Source organism: Drosophila obscura, unplaced genomic scaffold (assembly GCF_018151105.1).
Source record: "Drosophila obscura isolate BZ-5 IFL unplaced genomic scaffold, ASM1815110v1 contig_29, whole genome shotgun sequence".
NCBI classification, from domain to species: domain Eukaryota; kingdom Metazoa; phylum Arthropoda; class Insecta; order Diptera; family Drosophilidae; genus Drosophila; species Drosophila obscura.
The window spans coordinates 764,625-786,362 of NW_024542816.1; the positions used below are offsets into that span (position 1 = coordinate 764,625).

The 21,738-nt window shown below is 47.7% G+C and overlaps 1 protein-coding gene across 1 annotated transcript; it reads right to left on the bottom strand.

The window, feature by feature from the left end:
• Positions 1 to 159: 159 nt before the first annotated feature.
• On the bottom strand, positions 160 to 21,216 carry LOC111069297 (relaxin receptor 2). Its single transcript, XM_022359284.2, has 18 exons — positions 20,939 to 21,216; positions 12,166 to 12,675; positions 11,837 to 11,948; positions 11,558 to 11,629; positions 9,850 to 9,927; positions 9,504 to 9,575; positions 7,266 to 7,337; positions 7,121 to 7,192; positions 6,893 to 7,036; positions 6,732 to 6,803; positions 5,564 to 5,707; positions 5,382 to 5,498; positions 2,499 to 2,734; positions 2,314 to 2,428; positions 954 to 1,098; positions 730 to 884; positions 577 to 650; positions 160 to 490 (listed from the first exon to the last, which is right to left on the bottom strand). The coding sequence occupies exons 1-18, from the start codon at positions 21,051 to 21,053 to the stop codon at positions 201 to 203; spliced, it is 2,595 nt and encodes an 864-aa protein (XP_022214976.2). The 5' UTR covers positions 21,054 to 21,216; the 3' UTR covers positions 160 to 200.
• Positions 21,217 to 21,738: the final 522 nt, after the last annotated feature.

Sequence of the window (21,738 nt, forward strand, 5' to 3'; positions counted from 1 at the left end):
TACACGTAGATAGATTCTTTTTGGCGATTACAAATCGAATGAAATGCAAACGGATGCAACTAACTTTTGAATTGTATTTATAGAGTTACAATTAAATTTAACTATTAGATCAGCTATCACATTCCACTGTGTGGCCAGTCGCCTGTCGCCTGTCCAGTCCAGTCCAGTCCAGTCTGTCTCCATGCCACATGCAACACACTTTACAGATAGCTCATTTGGCGATGTGACATCCGCTTGCGACCGGACCCACCGCCGCCAGTGCCGCCGAGGTGAGCCAGACTGACGCTCAGGCCGGACTCGTAGCCGGTCTGGGTCTGGGAGCGGGTCTCATTGTTCACCAGCGAGCAGCTGGGCAAAGTGTGGCAATAGCGTCGCAGTTGCTGCTTAAACGCCGCCGTCGTCAGTGTGTACAGCACGGGATTGAGGGCCGAGTTCACGGGCAGCACCAGCACCGCCAGCCAGGCATACAGATCCGGTGAGATGACACAACCTGGCGATAAATAGCGACAAGTGGCGACACTCCAGCCTCAAATGCAAAATGGAGAATGCAATTTGTGTGGCACAACAAAAACTCACCCGAAAGGGCAGCCACCTTCACCACTATGATGGGCAGCCAGCAAGCGCAATCGGTGGTCACAATGATGGCAAAACTAAACGATGAAGGAATAGGAATAAAGTTTGCGGCTTTGACTGCCCCTCGCCACTGCCCACCCCACCGACTCTACTCACCGCGTGGCCACCACACTCTCCCGTCCGCTGTGCGTGCTACGCATGCCGCCGCCCGAGTCGCGTATGGCCTGCAGCATGCGCACATAGGAGAACAAAATGAAGACCAGCGACAATGTGTTGACACAGATGAAGAGCAGCGCCGAGTACTCCCAGCCCTGAAACGAATTAATATCCAATTATCCATCATTAGCGCCTCGTTGGCTCTGGCGCTGGCTCTGGCTCACCTTTGCGTAGGGATCGTGGATGTGCAGTGAGAGGCAGACACCGTTGTTGCCATAGAAGTGGCTGCCAAAGTAGGCGTTGGGCAGCAGTGGAGCCGCCGCCAGGCCAAAGCTAACGCCCCACAGCAGCAGCAGTCGCAGGACGATACTGAAAGGAGCAAACAATCAAGGATCAAGCTTAAAGTGGCCGACAATTTAATGAATACTGGTCTGGACACAGACTTCGTGCGTTAAAGGGAACGAAGGGAGCAATCGTGCCCTCACGATTGCGAGTCGCGTCCTGCGGCACTGCTTAACGGGAGTCAGAGGAGCTTCCGCGCACACGTGCGGGCACGTTTAGGATTTTCTTCTGTTCCTTTGGTGAGCGCTCTTTCGTTTCCTTTCGCTTGCTGCGCAAGCAAGAGCTTTGCTCTTGAGCTGGGCGAACCAGCTCCGCTAGGCCCTCGAGGCGACTTTGAATCTCGGCCAACTTCTTCAGGAGGTGCCCCTTTTCCTTCACAGTGGCCCGAAGGTCCATTCTGATGCTCCTTTGGGCGGTACTCTCACTGCTGTCGGAGCCATCTGTCTGCTGGTGTCGCTGTGAGCTCTGCTGGAGGAGGTGGTGCACTACATGGGGTTCCCTTTTCTCTGTGGGCTTGAGCGGATTCTGCAAATGTTTTTCGAGAAAACAAATGAGCAGCTCCAGCTCGCGTGGACTGAGATAGCAGATGGAAGTCTGTTGCTGGCTCCTTAGCTCGCGTCTTCACCATGCCCCAGGCCAAGAGGTTCTGCTCCTCTGGCTCCTTGCAGGGGGTCATCCCTGATCGCTGCTGCAGCGTCGAAGGCGGCAGTGGCGGCGGCGGAATGCCATGGAACTCAAACAAGGACACCCCGCGCTGGTTAGTGGAGTGGAAGGTGCCCCATAGAATGTCAGTGGATACCCAGGGAATCCCATTCGCTTACGGCTCTGTCCTCGGCTCCCGGCTGCACGAAGAAGGTGAGGCAATGGCAGACCGGGCAAAGGTCCGAAAGCCCCCTGATGTGGTGCCGCTCCTGCCGTCCAATCCTGGGACCAACAAACTCGAACTCCGGCTCGCAGCTGAGGGCTCCCTTCCTATGGCGGCACCGCGTGCACTCAAACATGCTGACAACGCGGAAACTGAACAAATTTTAAGCTGAATCTAAACACAATGAAAACTGAATGAACAAGTGAACAATTTCTACGAATGGAATTGGGCAGGATTGATTAGTATATAGAAGACTGCTCCTGACTGAGCCCTGAGCTCCTTCCCCCACTCGATCGATAGATCGAAACACAAAACGAAAGATCTCTTTGGTAAGGGTATCAGGTAGTTGGGCATTTCCTTTCATTACTCGAACTTACCGAATCTTTTCCGTGTCCCGCGGCTTGAGGGGCCGCGTGACGGACATCAGGCGGTCCCAGGTGACCAGCGTGAGCAGCAGCGTCGACGACTGGCAGCTAAAGGTGCTCAGAAATCCTAAATATAATTGAGGGGGAATGAATGTATTACAGGGAGGTCAGGGAGGATGGTTGTATGGTTGGATTACCTGCAAAGGCACAGATGGAGCTGTGCCGCCAGGCCTCCTCGTGCATGATGTACTCCCCGCGAAAGGTGATGTCCGCACAGGCGATCAGCGTCAGGTAGATGCCCATGAGGAAGTCGCTGGCCGCCAGATGGCGAAGGTACAGCGAGTGCTCGACATTGCTGCGCGACTTGTAGAAGTATCTGCCCAGCAGGACGAGCAGGTTGCCCACCACAGCAATGGCGGCCATCACCCAGACACTGCCAAAGAGACGAAAAGCGGTGAGGCAGGCAGTGAGGGAGCTGTGTGTAACCTTTGTCCAGCTCTATGCAGACAGGGACCCACATGGAACCAATGCCGAATGCCCATAAATTGCGGCAATTAAAGGAAATGTAAGACTCCGCTGCGGCAGTCCCCCTCCCCCCCGGTTGTCCTCTGACTTTGTATGCGATGTGTGCGATGTGTTCCCGCTTCTGTTTCTGTTTCTGTGACTTCGTGACCCTTACAATTGCCAATTGCCTGGGTGCCCCTCATTATTGCAGTTGTGCCACCAGGCCACTGGGAGGTGTGGCAAGGATGCTTCAATGGGGCACAAGCAGTCGCCACAGCATTCAGAGAAACAGAAACAGCAACAGCATTTGCTGACACTGACAATTATAGACACAGCCACAATGCTAACGAAGAGGAGAGCAGGAGGGGAGTGCGGGGGGGGGGGGGGTAGCAGGAGGGGTGGGAGTGCCCTCTGTAATTTATGCCAGTGGCAAGTGCTGTTCCGCTTCCCATTCATTTGTCACCGCGCCAAGTAGGTGCAGAATGGTGATTGACACTCATCAGGCTCATGCACAGAATGCAGGCGAGGCACATTAAATAAATCATAGAAATAATTGTGATAATTACACGTAATACCAGAATTAAGCAGAAATGAGCGAAGACTTTTGACTGGGTCGGGGTCACCTCGTTCACCTTTAAGCACAAAGTTTTCATTCGCTATGCCACATGTAGGATGTGGCCAGCTTTGCCATGGGATGGATCTGCAAATGCTCGGCACTCGGTGGGGGACAGGGGGGCAGCTGCTGGATAGAGATAGCGTTTGCAGGTGGCTAATAAAAGCACAGCAGCACTAGCAGGTAGCCAGGAGCAAGGAGCAAGGAGCCTGGAGCCAGGAGCCGGCAGTCAGCAGATTGGCACAAGGGAAAAGGAAAAAGGATCTGCTTCAGCGACTTGAAAGCCCTAAGTATTTAATTTTTATGAAAACATCAGCACGGAATAATGAAATAATTTCCTAAGCACAAAGTAAATTCTTGTCAGCAAAGTGTGTCCTTGGGTGTATCCTGCTCCCAGGATCCTTCCTCTGGCTGTCTGGACGTCTCTCCGTCTTCGTATGTGCCTGTCTGTCTGTCTGTCTGTCTGTGTGTCTGCCTGTCCGCACATGCTGTTGGTGTTTGCTTTTGGTGTTGGTGGAGTATTTGGATGTGCAGCACTTGGGAGGGAGGGGGCGAGTCAAAATGGAGATGAAGACGGCATGCAGAGTGTGCAAAATGTGTAAAAAAACAAACAAAAAACAAACAAACAAACACAAACAAACCAACGGGAAAATAACCTGCTGCTGGAAACGTAATTTTCATTTTCCGACCAAGACGAAGACGACGCCGTGGCAGGCAGCCAGATAATCACTCAGAGCAGTTGATGACAAGTGACTGCCGGTTGCCGGTTGCCGGTTGCCAGTTGCCAGCTTCCAGTTGCCACTGCCACTGCCACTGCACGACTCCTGCTGCTGCTGCTGCTGCTGCTGCTGCTGAGTCCCACCTATTTGCCTTGCCAAGTAGCTGGCCGTAAAAGGAAAATACTCAATGTTTGGATACAGGGGGCAGGCCCCCTTTAAGGATTTGGTATGGCTGAATTTAAGGGAATTAGTAGCCAAAATGGAATAAAAAGTAGGGGTAAAGGTAAGGGCTACCGATGGCAATTATGGCCAGGCCTTTCCACCCTTTGGCGACCCCAAACGACACGAAAAAACGCTCCTTTAGTTGCGTCAATCGATACCAAAGGTAATTCCATTGTTCCATTTCGATAGCTGATTGATGCCACAGCAAGCCTTGGCTTGTGGCCAGTCCCCCAGTCCACCCACATTTGAAAACCTGTCAAAATTGTGTGTGCCATTACAGCCACAACCCTTTCGGTCTCTAAATTAAGCAATTGGAAACAGCCAGCAGCCAATAGACGGCATGCTGACCGACACAGATAATCGTGGACTGCGTGAGCGTACGACCGTACGCCACACCGGCGGTGGGGCCTTTGGCGAGCTGACGCCCCTCAGGCCCGTGGGCCTGCTGGCGAGCGTCGCCGGACGCAGAGCGGCCGTGGCGAGTGTCGGAGACTCCGCCAGCGGAGTGACCCTGACCCCCAACGGCGGAATACATCAGCATCTGCGCTGGATAATCGTGTCGCAACGCATTCGTCGAGCGTTGTACCACGAGTGAGGCGCCGCCGCACCATCTTTTGGGACAAATACAAAATCGCAAGCCGAAACTGAAATTCAAACGCAGTTTTAGTTCGTTGCTGGAGCCACAGTGCCGCAGTGCCACAGTCCCCAATTGCAGCTGGCAGCTGGCAGCTGGCAGCGCTGCTGCTCCTGCTCGAGTCTTCTACTCGAGAGCACGGAGACTCGAGAGCACGGAGACTCGAGTGCAATGACGATAATCATTTAATTGCAGTCTAATGAATTTCCCAGAACTCCCAGCATCTCAGCAACCCAAAGACAACACTCGAAGAGCTTTAGCCGGAGTGGCAAAGTGTTTTCGATGAGCTGCTGGCTGCCGCCTGCCTTCTGGTGATGGCGATGGCTACCCGTTGAGAGCTCTTCCTTTCAGTTTGATTAAATGCTGGGCTATATGTACATGTACTCACCTGCCGCGAAGTATCTGGTTATCCAGAAGATGCCACGTGCTGCTGATGCCATCGCCATGCGGATCGCAGACCCTCACGTGAATGGCGGCGCGACACAAATGGAACCACGAGAAATAGCTGACAGCAGGAGGGAATGAATTACGCACTAAAATAACCATTTCAGTCGGTCGTTTGCCACTCACATGTAGTCCAGGCTGCTCAGGTTCTGCAGGACTCGCGGATCGAGCGTCTGGAAGCGATTGCCCGTTAGCAGCAGCGAGCTGAGATTTTCGAGGCACGCGAAGGCTCCCAGGTCGAACCGCTCGATGCGGTTCTCGTTCAAGTGCCTGAAAAATGGAGAACAGAGCAGAGAGAGAGAGAGTTATGGCCTGGTGCTTTGGTGGCTCTGGGGATATTGGTTAACACTTTGCCGCTCGCGCGCATAAAAGCCAAGGTAATGGTGCTGCTGCTGCTGCTGCTGTGCTGCTGCTGTTGGTGCTGTGTGTGTGTTTTTTCTCTTCGTTTTCTTGGTTTGGTTCGCCTGCTTATTTGCATTTGGGATTCGCTGGGAGCTTAGATTCATTCCCCAGGCACTGCTTTCGGCCGGGGCTCAAAGTTTCATCATTAAAGTTGTGCCACTGATGCCGTGGCACGTATCCGGTGTATTTGTCCATTCTCCATTCCATGCCACTGCCACTGCCACTCCCAGCTCTGCCTTACACGTTCCTTCGCTTGCCGCTTTCTTCTGATATTTATTTTTTGCCTATCCTTTTACATTATTTTATTTTTGTTTTTTTTTTTTGTTTTTTCGTTTGCATGCAAATTATTCCTAGCCTCAGCCTCAGTAGCCTCATCATCCCGTCAGGCATTCCCGTGGAATGCGGACGGAAGCAGCCTCATCGGATGGGTTTGGCTTTGGGTTTAGCAAATGAAAAACTGTCAGCTTTTGGCTTTTGCATTCCTCACTCTACGTCCCCCCGTCCCCGTCCCACCGAACCCACAAAAAACATTATTGATAAATTAAATTCCTCGGCCCGAAGCGAAACTTAAACGGCAATAAATTCAAATGACACTTGCCCCGAGCCCCGACGCCCCCCACATCCCCGAATGCTGTGGTCCGAGGTCAGGGCACAAAGGGGGCACAAATGAAAATCCATCCGAGTTGAGGCGAGTGACAGACACTTGCCCTGTGTGCATACCCTGTACTTGTGGGGTTAGCTCAGGCACGCAAGGAGCAGCCTTTCTTTAGGCTTTTACATATGGAAATATTTTCATTTCTTTCTACGCTACATCACTCGCCAATGGAATTCATTTGCGAGCATCCCTTTTACACAGCATTTAACTTGTTTGTTTGTTTTTTTTTTTGCTTACAATCCTTGGAGATGGCTGAGATTGCAGAAGGTTCCGTCTCGTATGTGGGACAAGCTATTGCCAGCCAGAAATCTGCAAAAATCGGCCATAGATGGACAAATTTTGATACATGAGTGAGGGGGCGTGGGAGGGATTTTGGGGGGTTTTATCATGTGACTCACAAGTGTCGCAGGCGGGGAAAGGGAAATGTGTTGGCGGCTATCTCCTCGATTCGGTTCTGGGCCAGGGACAAGGTGTGCAGATTGAGCAGGTTGCGGGGAAACATCTCCGGATCCAGTAGCTGAACGCGGTTCTCGTTCAGATATCTTTTGGGCGATCAGAACCCAATAAATTGAATGGTTTTCGGGGTCCGGGAAAGGCAATTAAGGAATCAAGCAAGGAATACTTACAGCACTTCCAGACTCTGGAGCTGGGCAAAGACATCGGCGCTGAAGTGTTCGATGCGATTTCCGCGCAGATCCCTACAAGAAAGAGGGGTAGAAGGTGCAGATTCGCAGACTGCGGTCCTTCCTCAATTGCTTGTCAAATACTCACAGCTCCTGCAGATGTGGCAAGTGCTGGAAATCGCTCCGATTGAGGCTGTGCAGGCGGTTGCGTGCCAAAATGCTGCGGAGAGGGAATGAATGGTAAGCAAAGAAAAAAAGATACAAAATCTCAATTTAATGCAGTGGCAGGGGGAAACTTGGCAACAAAAGCCGCTCGCTCAGATTGCATCCAACAATGGAGAACTGAGCGAAAAGTCGCAGCATATATCTAGATTTTAATTAGCCATTAAGCGCAAGTTACATACAGGACCAGGACAAAGGCACCAGCCCCACCCACACGGCCCCACAGCAGCCTCCTCACTCCTCCACTTGGCTCACACTCTCGCTCTCGCTCTCTCGGGACTGTCAACTGGCCGAAGGGACAGGGGAAAGTTTTGCAGTCCAATGCCAAGTGCAGCTGTGACTCCGGATTCATCCGGTGGCATCGGGTCTCAGCATCGGAGTACACCCCCCACACCACCCGACTATCATCCGCCGCAAAAGTGTAACTGAGTTGTTTATGTGTTTTTGTGTCCCGGCAGTTTTGTCTACACTATTCGGTTAGGGTATGCCTGCCTGCCTGCATGCCAGAAAAATGCCTGAGACGCTGCTAAATCCGTTCAGAATATGCGTTTAAACGACCATGAATATGCGTTCTTTTAGTGGCTTTAAATAGCTAACAAGTCGTTGAACTTAAACCGGCATAGATCTGCTAAAATTAATATTTGTATCCGCTTTGAATTAGCTTTAAAAGGACTATGATCGATTTACAATCTTTCATGAATATTTCTCCTCTTATAATTCCGATTTATAAGCAATTTCAGAAGCTTTTTATTTTTATTTTAACTAAAATAAGTAACCATTTAAGTCGGTTGTAAATTGTTTTTAAAATCATTTCAGGGCAAACAGTTTGAAAAAATGCAGAACTCCTTCCAAAATATAAACCCAGAAATCGAGGGCATTTCCGTCTCGCTGTTGGCCAACTGCTGCTGCTGCTGCTGCTGTTGACTTTGCAGTTGGCCAAGAGGGTAGCGAGGGCGTGGCCCCTTTTGGCCCGCTCGACTCAGTGCACAAAACAAGCTGAAAACTTTTTACCGTCTGTGCTAATATTTTTATGCCCACAAAACGGGCAAAGGGACAACGAAAGCGCCACAACAAAGAGCGGCCGGAATGCCGTCGCACCGTGCCACATTGTCTGTCTGTCCGTCTGTCTCTCGTTGGGGCAAGAGGTGGCTTCAAATTAAATGCACCCTCCCACCCCCCATCCTATCTGCTGGCCCCAAACAATGGGCCAGGTTTATGGCCCACAGAGGCTGACAGCAATGATTCTGATTAGCATCGACTGCTGTGCTGTGTGTGCTGTGTGCTGTGTGTCGAAGGTCTGCACATTCCATTCCATATTCGGAGATGATATAATCGGGCGACCCTGCATTTATTGGCAATTACTGGATTTTTGTCATTTATGAATGCCACCTCGGGCCACCTCCCAAAAACTACACAATGGGCCCGCCCTGACACAAGTCGTTTGGTTTGGCTATGCAACCGCCCCGCCCCGCCCCGCCCCGACCAGCTGTGTTTTCTGTGGCGAAAATGTAGATTATAAAACTGTGAATTGTGTACAAATTTAATCGGCATTAATCTAATTTGATTTACGTTCAATTAGAATTTTTTTCACCGCCGCATAAATCGGCAATAATTTCATAAATATATTTTCGATAGAATTTTATTAGAATAAATTCGCATTTCAATTGCAGCTCTGCAAGCCGCAAATTATAGCCAGAAAGCCACTAAAATAAATAACCCTAGGCATCGCTACAGTACAGTGCAGTATGGCTCGTAATTGTAAGGCTGAGTAAAGCAACTCTCTGCCACAAAAAAAAAGAGGAGCTAGCAAAGTTCTCCAGCGACACAATAGTGAACGTCGATCTGTCAGTTTTATGCGTGATATTATCATTTTAATCCGAGCTTGTTAGTTCCCAATTATACCCTGACTGCCCTTTAGCTGTTCAATTCCAAAACTGCGCCAGTGGTTTTTGGCAGCTCCTCTGGCTAACAATTATCTAAGTACCTACACATATTCAACTCTGTAACTAGCATCCCGCGCACACATCTTACTATTATATTGTCATTGCATGGACTATAGATGGCACGACTGCAATATTCGATCATTAAGGACATGGTGGCACTGATGCGGGAAAGCGCGTGCCCACATTTAATGAAAGTGCGTCACTGATACTCAGATACTTACAGAATCCTTAATTGATTGCCTTCGGCGAAGAAATGCTCCGGCAGATGCGACAATTTATTATCGTCCATATAGCTGGGAGAGTGTGGAGAGAGCGCGTTAAAAATCGCAAAACCAGAAACCAGAGAGTGAAAAATTATTATTAAAAAGTTAACTGAAACGAGGCCGGCCACGGCCAATCAAAGTGGGGAGCAAAAAAAAAAGGAAATATTAAAGAAAGCAGCGATGTTAAGTGCACATAAATAATACTACTTAATTATGAGTTATTGTAGGGGGAGCGTTGCTATGTTGTTCGGCTTGCAGTTGGCGTTCGGCTCCTGTTTCTGTTTCTGTTGAGGGAAATACTCACAGGGTCCTCAGCGGTATGGCGGCCAGGCGATCAAAAGCATGCGAGGCTATCTCCCGGATTGAGCAGAACTTCAGGACTCTGAAAGAGAAAACACTCGACTGAATAAAACGTAATAAATATGAAATTCAATTGAAAAGTTTACACAATGTGGGCGGGCGGGGGCGGCTGCTCAAAACTTCTGGGACAAAACGAAACTTTTGTCACTCCACCGCGCTCCCGTTCCGGATGAGATGTGGAAAATAATGCTCTTTGTTTTTCGCGTGACATTGTTTTGGCCAACAAACTTGAGGCTCATTTGTGTGTGCAAATACAGGGGCGTTTACAGGGGATAATCCAGGGCTCAGACCGTCGCGACATTCCCTCACTTCATTAGGCGCGTGCTTGGGGCTTGGGCAGTTAACAAATCAATTTGAAAATCAATTCGAAATTTAATTATTCCAATTCCAGAATTCTTTGCGAGAGACAACTCTAGGTCTAAAATAACTTTTAATTATTCCGGAAAAATACTCTCCATGCAATTGCCACATACTCGTATAAATACAAAATTTGATTGTGTTTTTCTAACAACTTTTCGTGGGGGTGCTGCTGCCACACACACACAGACAGAGACAACAGAGACAGATCAGATCCAGTACTTGGCCTCGCCTGCAGACAATTTAATTTATGCCAGAGACATGTCCCAGCTGCAGGCACTGCCTGCCGTGGGCTCCTATCAACTTCGGTTGCCATTAATTGGGGGGTGCCATAAAAATATCTGCGAACTCTCACACGTTGCCAAATATCTGGCAGGTAGATTCTCAGGTTTGTATGGAAAGGGGAATTCGGATGGCTTGTTGAGGATATCCCTGGGCTGAGACCGAGCTCAATGCGTAGTGAAAAAACTAGAAATGGCCAACGGAGCAGAGAGAGAGAGAGTGAGAGAAATTAAATCCTCTGTGAAAAAGGCTCTCAAAACTTCGCGAGTATTTTGGTGGCAATTATTTTGGCTGAGTCGCATAAGTCTGGGAATATCCCCATGAGCTGTCCCGTAGAGTGATGCTGTTCTGATTCTTCGGAGACATCCTTTGGGGCTTCCATTAATTTTCCAAGTGGCAGTTTACCATAACATACTTGGACTATACGCTCCCATCGTCAATGAGAATGTTAATCCGGTGCATGAGATGGCCAAACATGTGGCTGGAATGTCCAATTTAAGCCGAGGCGGAGTGTTCTTTGGCCCAGTGACACATAAACTGCAACACGAGGCCAAATGCCTTCTCCTGCATCTGGTCTCTGGTCTCTGGCTGCTGGTCTCTGACTATGCTTATCCCTTTGCCTGTCTGGTTGGTGCTTAATTTGTATGTAAGCCAGCATGTGATGGCTACCACTGATACTCGTCCAGCGACTATGACTACGACTACGGAACCAACGACAACGACAACGACAATGCCAACCGACGACCATTAGGGACACAGCATGGCGCTAATATTTGTTGCGGTCGGGACGGGTCTGGATACTGCTCCAGGGTTTGCTTGAAAATTTTAACATCTGCCATCCTCCCAGGCCGCCACATTCCTCCACTCCATGCAAAGTGAATGCAGCAGCAGCTTTTATTCTAGTCTCAGCTCCAGTTCCAATTGCAGTTTTAATTAAGAATCGCAAGAGGCGGTGCAACTATTGAGCTGACTACCATTTAAACAAATATTAAGTATATAGAAAAAGGACTTACAAACTCTCCAGACTCGGCAGCAAATTGAAGAACGTCTCGTGAATGATTTCGAAATTGTTTCCCGTTAGATCTCTGCCAATGAAACAAAAGTTAAATGCAAATGTTAAATTAAATATAAATATAAATATAATATCCTATGCCTCCGCCCATGTGTTGAACATATAGGAATGGGCAACTGTACAGTAAATTAAATATAAATTATAAATGGCAGATAAATGTGAGAGGAATGTGAGAGGAGAGGGAATAGAGCTTAAGATAGCTTGATACAACTGTACTCACAGTGCTGCCAGATCGTGTTGCGGCAAGTGCACGGGCAGGGACGTCAGCATCTGGAAGCGGCAGAGTATCTCGTCACCGCGACATGGACAGCTAAAGTTCTCGTTCCGCCACACTGCAAATATGGAGACAAGAAAAAAAAAAGACAAGACAAGACAAGACATCGACATGATGAGTCAATGCCATTGCCAATGCCAATGCCATGCCATTAGGACAACTATCGAATTTACATGGCGCCACTCATTTGCACGCCACGCCGTAATTGCTTTTGACCCGCGTCCGCAGTCGCTTTCGGATTGGATTCGGTTTCGCGTCATTGGCACGGTACTCACAGCACTCGCCAATCGGTATGTCGTCGTGCCGCCCGAACGGCTGCTTGCGGTACAGATGATCCCAGTAATGCGCATCCACCTCGTTCATGCAGTTCCACTCGTCCGACTCGTCGTCGCAGTCAACGCTGCCGTCGCAGTTGGCACGCTGCGGCACACACTGCGCCGTCCCGTTGCAGTGGAAGTAGCCCGCGGGACAGTGGTCGCCGGCGTCTGGCGCTAGTATTTCCGCACCCGCGACATCGCCAGTGCTCTGCGGCGAGATCACCGCCGCTCCCCTCCCGCCAGATGACTGGGTCTTCCTTCCCACCGCGCTTCCGACGCCCTTCGTTCGCGTTCCTTCTTTTGTCGCGCTGAGCGATGCTTTTGTTGCGTCGACTGCGGCTGCGACTGCGACTGTTGGTTCGGCTCTCACTTCGGCTCCCACTTGGTCTGTCACTTCGGCTGCCACGATTGCAGCTGGCAGATGCAGCAGGAGGGAGAGGGAAAGCACAACAACGATGCACAGGCGGCCTGTGGGAGAGAAGCAAAGGGATTACAATTACTGTTTGCTCGTCAGATTCCGCTATCTCATTCCTCAGAGACACTTTACTGTTGTTTTTCATTCATGCTGAAAGTGGGAATCGGCCAGCCCAATTCAAAGCAAAAAATAATATTAATGATTGCGAGCAAACATCTGTTTCTAAGCGAAAAGCTATACATACTCGAACTGGTACTCGTACTCGCATGAGATTCATAAATTTGCTTAGCAAATGAGGCCGAAATATTTGTTTAACCGATTAAATGGGTTAATTAGCATCCGATTAGCCTTGCTCCGAGCAGAGAGCTGAGCAGAGAACAGAACAGACCAGACCAGAAAAGAAAAGAATAGTGGAGAGAGCGATCCGAAAAGTTGCGATGATGTTCGTTGGTGTTCCACGTGATAAAACCCACAACACGCGCCTATCCAATACCCAATACCCAATGGCCCAGTTCTCCCATTCCACCTCCCCATTCACCGTTCGCCATTCACCATTCGCGTTGTCAGTGCATTTATCATTTTTAACGATTGCACTTAATGCGTCGCAATTTTAACGAAGAGAGAGAGAGAGAGATTGAGAGCGAGAGCGAGAGAGAGCAGGCACAGCGCCCACAAGGAATCGGAATCGCAATCGATTGGGGCCAGAGAGCGAGAGTAGGATATGGATATGGATGGGGATGGGGAATGGGAATGGCGATGGCGATATGGCAGATGGAATATTGGATGAGATGGAGGGGGGACGAGGAACATTCGATATCTGAAGTGGAATTTCGTAGATTGCAAATTTGTATGTAAAAATGTAAAATGTAAAAATGTTAAATGTGTAATAAAATTGTTTGTAATAAAAATTATGCACAGTACATTGGGGGCCCAATGGCGATGCAATGGTGCGTGAAATATCCCCGGATGGCGGCCATGGCGAACCGCCTGGACACTTTTCGCGGCTCCCCATTCCAATGGAGGGCCAGGCCATCGATAAGGCATCATCGCCATCATCAGCATGACTGGCTGGTTGACTTTCTGATGGACACGATGCCGCGACAGCAAATGTGAATGCCACGCCACAACAACGACAACGAAAAAGGCAAAAATAATAATTATAATAATTCTCGTACGGTACGGTGCGGTACGGCATGCAATGGAATGGAATGGGTTTGCGAATGAAGCAGGTAAACAAATGAAAATCAAATTAAGTTCAGTCCGAACAAAAAGCAGGCCATGGGAATGCGGAGGAGTAAAAGATTTAAGATAAACGAGAAGGAACCTGTGAGAAGCTTCTGTGGACGCGACTCTACTTTTGTACCGCGTACTCAGTCAGTATAGAAATATGTGAGCTTATGTAGAATTTTAAAATATTTTACATTTTAAATTTTTTTGCTATCGTATCTTCAAAGTTGTGCCTGTCCCAGATTTTCGTCCTTTGATGGGGCGGAAGGTGGTGGGGCAAAATTTTGAGATACATTTGTAACAGTGTGGTATCGCATGAGTCTGGAAACAAAATTTGGTTGCTCTAGCTCTTATAGTCTCTGAGAACTAGGCGCTAATCAAGACTGACAGACGGACGGACCGTAACCGGAACATTTCTCGTCGGAAATTGAATGAAATTAAAAATAGTAGTCCCAAAAATAGATGGATGAAAGCAGAGATTTCCAATATCCTTTAGAAATCTAATTTTAAGGTGAACAACTTGAACAATTTCTTATACGGAAAATACTATAAGATATATTTTTGATATGCGATGTGACGATGGCGATGGGAATGAGAATGAAAAGTCTGTGAACAAAATTCGCATACAATTTCCGTACATATGCCATGGCTTATCCCCAAGTCCCTGGGGATGGGCGATTGCATTGCCGGTCATAACTCAATGGGTGGAGGAGGAGAGGGATGCGGGGACAACGTATTGAAATTACGAATGGAATAAGACGAAGATGGAGATACGAGACTGGATGGAAGGATGACTACATAAAAGTGTAATTAAGCGAAGCATCAGGCGTGGGCCCAGGGCAAGGACAGGGACAGGGACAGGGACAAGGACAATCGACAACCGGCATTGAGCATTTGACACGTGTTGCTAATGTGCCCGTCGAACAGTGCCAAAAGGGTGATGATGATGATGGCAAGGAATATCCACAGCAGCCACACTCAAGCAGCATCCATTCATCCGATCCGATCCGAGCCCATTCCATGGCCGATGGCTGATAGCCGATGCCCGATGGCCGATGGCATATCAACGTTTTGTCAACGCATTTGAAATGTTTGATAAGGACTGCGTCTTGGACTCGTCTCATGATTGATGAGCCATCTCGGACCATACCAGGCGGTATGAGAGAGAGCCAGAGAGCCAGCCAGAGAAGCTTCCAGTTGCAATGCTGCTGGCAGGCAGGTGCTCTGCTTCAGGGTCGCAGGTGCAGTGAAATTCTCTCACAGTAAAGATGCTTTCACAACCTTGTAGCTCATAAATTCCAATAGCTGCCCCTGGCCCCTGGCCCCTGGTCCCTGCCCCCCTGGCCCCTGCCTCCTGCATAGCTTCCGTCATTCCAACGCCATTCTCTGGCCCCATCTTCAATCGACTGGGATTTGTTTACACAGGCTGACCCTCACCTTTCTTGGAATGGACAGAGCCCCGCCAACGCCTCCACCTCCAGGCAAACGCACGGAAATAGACTCTGGAGAAAGTTTTGTTCTCGGACGGGACAGGAGAAAGGAAAGCAGGCGCTGGACAGGTGGTCGAAGTGGAGTGGCCTCTCCGACGGCGTGGCAGTAATTAAAAGAAACGAAAACTTGATAGGAAACGGGCACCAGAAATGGATGTGGCTTATGCCTGCACTTTGATGTTTGCCCACTTTTGTTCGCAGTGGGCACTGGAACCCTCTGAAGCACTTTCAAAGTAGATTCGAGTTGAGTTGAGTTGAGTTGAGTTGGGGGCTTGCCAAGTTTTATTATTTGGCCAAACAGATGCGACACCTTCAATTGCGATACGATAGCTGGGCCGATTCACGGAAATCTATTTGAGACTGTTTTCGTAGCAGAAAAATCAGTCAATCAATTGTCGAACATCAAGGAATGGGGATGACTGACGGGCCGCGTGGGCCGAATCTTTATGTAATTGCTGTGGATCGATCAATCGATCGATCCATGCTATGAACCGATCTTGGCATTGGTTTCCACTTCCGTAAAAGAAAGGAGCACAGAATCCACATTGCCTGACTCACATGCCGCACTCATTTGCGGTCTCCGGGGATACACATAAAAGTGTCTGCAGTTGATTTACTTTTAGTTTTTTTTTATTTGGAACGGGGATCATCAGTCCAACGAGCAGCATAAGCGGATGGATTCCTTTACCAAATACAGCTGAGAAATTCCAAAAGTTTTATTCACTCACGGGGCTGCGGCTGGCTTGGGGCTGGGGCTGAGGCTGTTTAGATTGGAACTCAACTCTGACGGAGTCTACGCACATTCAGTGGCACTGCAAATGGAATTTTTATGCCCCTCCAATTGGGCAACAGAAACAGAAACAGAAAAAACAGCGAAAATCCAAGGGAAGAAATCTTTCTTCTATTCTTTGTTGTTTTCTTTTTGTTGTTTTTTGGCCAAGTAGAACTAAGTTATAAACAAGATTCCGACTGGGCGGGCGGGGCCGTGGCCCCCAATCAACGGGCAGCACACAAAAAAAAACCAAATGATAAACACACAAATATTTGTTGGGAGAGGAGGTATAGGTACCCATATATACACACATACATATATCTATATATAATCGTAAGTACTTCTTATATAGTGCAAATCTCTGACGAGAGCATTCGGCCAAATGGCCCCAGCAAAGCAGAAATTTCTATTCTAATTCCAAATCCAAATCCGAATCCGATTGATCCGTTGAACCACTCAAGAGGCCTGTCCTGTGTTGTGGCTGCTGTCTGCACATGCCAATGGGTTAATTGTTAACCCATTAAGGCAGCAATGCCCCAATCAAAAGTGGAGCTGCGTTGTGTGTGCATCTGTTGCCCTCGCCCATTCTTCCGAATTTAATTACTTCATGAGTATTAATCATCCGCATCCTCACATCCTCACTCCCATCACTCTCCTTACCAACTTCAGCATTACTATACATATATGGGGGGGTGCGGCAGCGGCGGCGGGGGCTTGGGATCGATCCCCCTTGGAATTGTTGGGGGTTCTTGTCAATAGTTTCGCTTGTTTGAACTGCCGCTGACAGCACACACACAAAAAACACACAAATACCAACAAATAACAAAAAAGGAGCACACAAATGAATATAAATGTGATGGCAAAATGGTTAATGTCGGGGATTGGAGCTGCTTGCCATGGGTCAGAGGTCATGCGAGGCACACACAAACACACACCCACACACAGAACAGAAATTAAGCGGTTTCTAGGCCGATTTGCCCTATTCCCGGTTCCATTTGCTTGGGATTTGATTTTCTTTTCTCGTTTAGTTAGTTGCTCATTTGATCCCGCATCCTGGCTCTGGCTCTGGCTCTTTGCGTTTCAATCAAGGAATTACTACACGCCAGTCATTTTTCATTTTTTTTTTTCACTTTGGCAGCCGGGTCAGGGGTCATGCAAACACACACACACACACGCTGAGATACACTCGCATGTGTGTGTGTATGTAAATACCGATGTTTTATCTGCCATCTATCCCGAACATTCCTGCATAGCCAAAAGAACCGAATGTGTCCCTTTTTTTCCAGCTGCTTTCACTTGAGTAAAAAATACGACCAAAAGATACCCCTTACTTGGGGGCTGTCTGAATCCACAGCACATGCGGAGTGTTCCACGGAGTGTGTGCTGGGCATGGAAAGTGCCCCACCAATATGTTTATTAGATATACCCCTGGGTCTGGCATTGACGTGTGCATTGACGAGCAAGCCACTGAGGAGCGCCCTACCCAACCCAACCCCACCCCACCCCCACCCCCCCTCTTGGGCTATTGGTTAGTCAATACGAGCAGCGTAGTGTCCCTCCTATTGGAAACTTTTGCCGATGATTACGATGAGTCTTAGATGAAAGAAAGCGAAATGTAGGATTAAAGTTGTGGGGGGGGGGCAAAACTTTTGCCAAGCCATTAACTGACGGGTAATAATAGTATTTACTTCGAGATGAAGTTGAAGTTCGATCGAACTTTGAGTGCCTTATGAATGGAATGCCTTAAAATTCGAAAATTAATATTAATTTGGAGAGGATTGTTTGTGGGGATTAAAGCGAAGAGCAGCATACGGAACTCCTAATGGGGTTTCTCTTGGCTAATAAAACTTTATGTAAGTACAACACATACATATACACCACACCACATATGTATGTATGTATGTACAAGCAGAAGTCATCAAGGCAGTGCCACAAATTCATGTTTGATGTTTTTTTGTTTTTTTTTGTTTGCTGTGTTGGTTTCTTTGAAGTTGAAATCCTGTCTCAGTTCATTAGCGCGTGGGAATGGCGGATTTGATGTGTTGATCTCTGGGGAATGGCCTTCAATCGTGGCAAGAGAAATGGCCACAGCCCACAGCCCACAGTTATTTGTGCTTGCTGTTTTTGGCAATCACTCAGTGGTCCTGCAACTCCATTCTTTGATGGCTAAGACGTCCATTTGGAAGTAGAACCTGGCAGCCCTCTATCCATCTATGCGATGGACCCATATGATGCGCATCACTTCCATCTTCTGCTGTGTGGTGTGTGGTGTGTGGTGTGGTGGGTCTTGTGGCAGTGGTCTAATGATGCATAAACATTTTCAAGATTGCCATTGCCATTGCCATTGCCGTCTCCATGGACAATTCAATTATGAGACGTTTCACATTTCCTCGAAAATAAAATAAAAAAAAATTATATGGATTACTTGATCAACTTAAAAGCTCCCCCCCCCAACCCACCTCCGGAACCGATATTCGGAGGCCCCTTGTGGGGTCCCCCGCCCATCCATCGATCGAGGGCGGGTACCTTGAACAGGGTGCAGGGGGTGGGTGCTGGGTGCTGGGTGTAGGTCCCCGAATATCTCATTTGAGTACTCCAACTATGCCGCGGGCGACATTTTCTTAAGTGGAAAATCGGCTGCCCGGTTTCCCTACATACCCTCCCCGCCCCCTCGATAGTGTGTTTTTGTGTGTGCAGAGGTGGGACCTAGTCCAATGCACAATTTTTGTGGGGCGCTCCTTGTCTGAGTTACAATTTGTTTTTTCCGGTTTATTCTCGGGTTTTTCTCTGGCAGTTTTTCTGCCACAATTACCAACCATTTTCACGCTTGCGTCTCAGACTAGACTCCCCCCCCCACCCCACTGTGGTATTTGCAGAGGAAACAACACAAAATTTCGACAATATCATGATGGGTTTTTCTCCTTGCGTTGGATGATGTCTTGTCGCCTGCGTCATTACGCTTTTTCATGTTTTCATTTGTGGCACTTGCGGCCGGTAGCTAAGCGTCGTGTTAGATTTGACCCTAAGGTTAAATTCGATTTCGTTGTCGCATTTTCATACCCTCACAGACGGGGCACAGGGGTATATTCCATTTCCAGTACATACATATGTATATGGGGAAACGATCATTCCAAAATTAATATCCGCATCCAAATGACCCACAACTTTTTCTCATATTTCTTTCCCAATGATCTGCACAGAAAATAGTGTAAAGATTTAACTAAAAATTAAACTTAAACTTCAGGAAATAAAATATGTATTATTTTGACACCCATTTTACTTCCATGAATTTATTGGCTCTTTGGAAGAACAGGTAATATTTTCTAATACCTTAGAAGTACAACAAATAAAATATATTTTATATTTAATGTATAATAATTCCTGGAAATGGCATTTCAGGAAATAAAATTCCACTCGAGAAAAGCAGGAAATCTCAATCGAATAATTGACGCATTTCCTGAATTGTCTCCCCTAAAGTTACGGTGAAGCAATAATTTGCCAGGCTGAGAGCCGTGCCATGAAAGGTATCCATGGACGACCGATGGATGGCCAATGGCAGGGGCTTTGCCAGAGCCTGTGCAAGTGGCAACCACTAATAACAGAACTTTTTTGGCAGTAACATCATCCACAAACCACAACTACGTACAGGGCCCAAGGCCGCGCTGCTGCTGACCACAGCAACCGCAGCAAGGGCTCACCACTCCAACCACGCCCGGCCAACCCGAGCCACAGTATCCCAGCATCGATGATGATGATGCCCCACGCACCTCGACCGAAGCATGGACGGAGCTTACGCTGGGTCCTCAGCCATTGGCAAATTCATTCAACCTCATAAATCTAAACGGCACCCCGCACTTACTCTTAATGACATTTTATTACAAAAATTTAACACAGACAACCATAGGGAAAAAATGGAGAGACAGAAAGAGGAGGGGGATATAAACGGAGTTGGAAAACTCTATTTTATCTCTTCTATATGTATATGTATGTATGTATTTGTGTAGCAATCATGGTGTCCATTAAATAACCAAAATTAATATGCAAATTGAGGGCACTTTTTGAATTGAAATATTTCAGTTCTAGTTTGCAAAGTGGAATACGAGTATTTCCATGAATATTTACATCATCAAATGTTATGGGAATACGAATACGAAAACGAGGGAAACGGACTGCAATAATATTTGATATAATTAATGTAATTAATTTCGTAGATATGAACAAATATCAAATATTATTGTAGAGCATTTTCCACACAATATCCAGCCAGTTTGTCACTGAGGATCTCCATAGAACATTCCCCAACTTGCTTATATTAAGCATGGCACATACAATATTATCTCATCTATTAATAAATTTATTTCTTTTATGTACAACTCCCAATTCGAGTTTGTTCTGGGCATTTCAAATTGTGTTCCCTGTCAGCCTATTATTAACTTAATATAATCATTTCCATCCACTCTCACTCTCACTGTCACTGTTTCCCTTAGCTTTAGCTAACTTTGCTCTTATAATCAATTATATCTCGACGAGCAGATCTGCTGGGATGTCCACACAGATGGCCAATATCTTGGCCAGCTCTGGTCTGGTCTCGCGCACTTGTTATTCTCGAAATTATTTTGTGGATAAAGTAGATGAAAAAAATATACACCCCAGCCATTCACAGGCCCATATCAACATATCTTATGGCCAATGCGAATAAACAATTGCATTACGATAAATAAACGATTATAAAGAAAAAATCAAACACCAAAGGAAAAAGGGAAAAAGCGAAAATGGAAAATGGAATTTGGGGGGGTTTATTGTTTATTGTGCCAAGACAAGACGTACCTAGGATCCCGATTGACAGTGGCATCATCAGCATTCCCATTCCCATCACAATATCTCTCTGGGGAGTTCTCGTTGTCGTGGGACTGTTCCCTATTTTCTTTCCGAATCGGGCCATAAACAATTTTCTAAGATTTCGTTTTTATATTTAGAATTAAAACTGCAATCGACACAAACACCACAAACTACAGCACAGACAAAAACAAACAAACAACAAACAACAGACAAGAAAAAGCCACAACGTTCGACTTTTTGTTTCGATAGACTTCGAATTGAGATCGTCGCGAATTTACGGGGAGATCTTGTAGATCCGATCCTCTGTAGGTGCTGGCTATGGCCCCTCCACTCAGTCAATCGGCAGACAGTGTCGCGGACTCTCGATGTGGGTGCGGGCGCATCGGTGCGCGCGTTCGCTGCCAACGATAACAAACAACTGAAGGCGAATCGAATGCCGAGCCGAACGCTTGCAACATGTGGCATGCGGCATTTGGCTAGTGGTTACCAGCGCCCAACACCACCCCCCTTGCTACTCAACCGAACCTCAAGCCCACTCATTCACCAAACGGCTGCTGGCTGGCCTGCTGGCCAATCTATGAATGAATCGAGAAAAGCTCACTCGAACCACACCCCCCACCCGCGCCGCGCCGCGCCCTATCATCCATCCAGCCATACGCAGCCGGTGTTTAAGTTCAAGGTGAAAAGCTCTCTCGCCGCGAAAGCTCAGGAATGTTAGCCGTTACGTGAGCGCAGCATTCGAAATTTGATGAGTGCAAGAGCAACGTCACTCGAGAGCAGAGAAAGAG

Coding starts and splice junctions, on each gene's coding strand:
- LOC111069297 (XM_022359284.2), bottom strand. CDS start 21,053: ATGGCCCGATTCGGAAAGAAAATAGGGAACAGTCCCACGACAACGAGA. Junction 7,037..7,120: donor CTCCAGAGTCTGGAAGTGCT/GTAAGTATTCCT, acceptor ATCGCCCAAAAG/ATATCTGAACGAGAACCGCG. Junction 651..729: donor GAGAGTGTGGTGGCCACGCG/GTGAGTAGAGTC, acceptor TTCATCGTTTAG/TTTTGCCATCATTGTGACCA.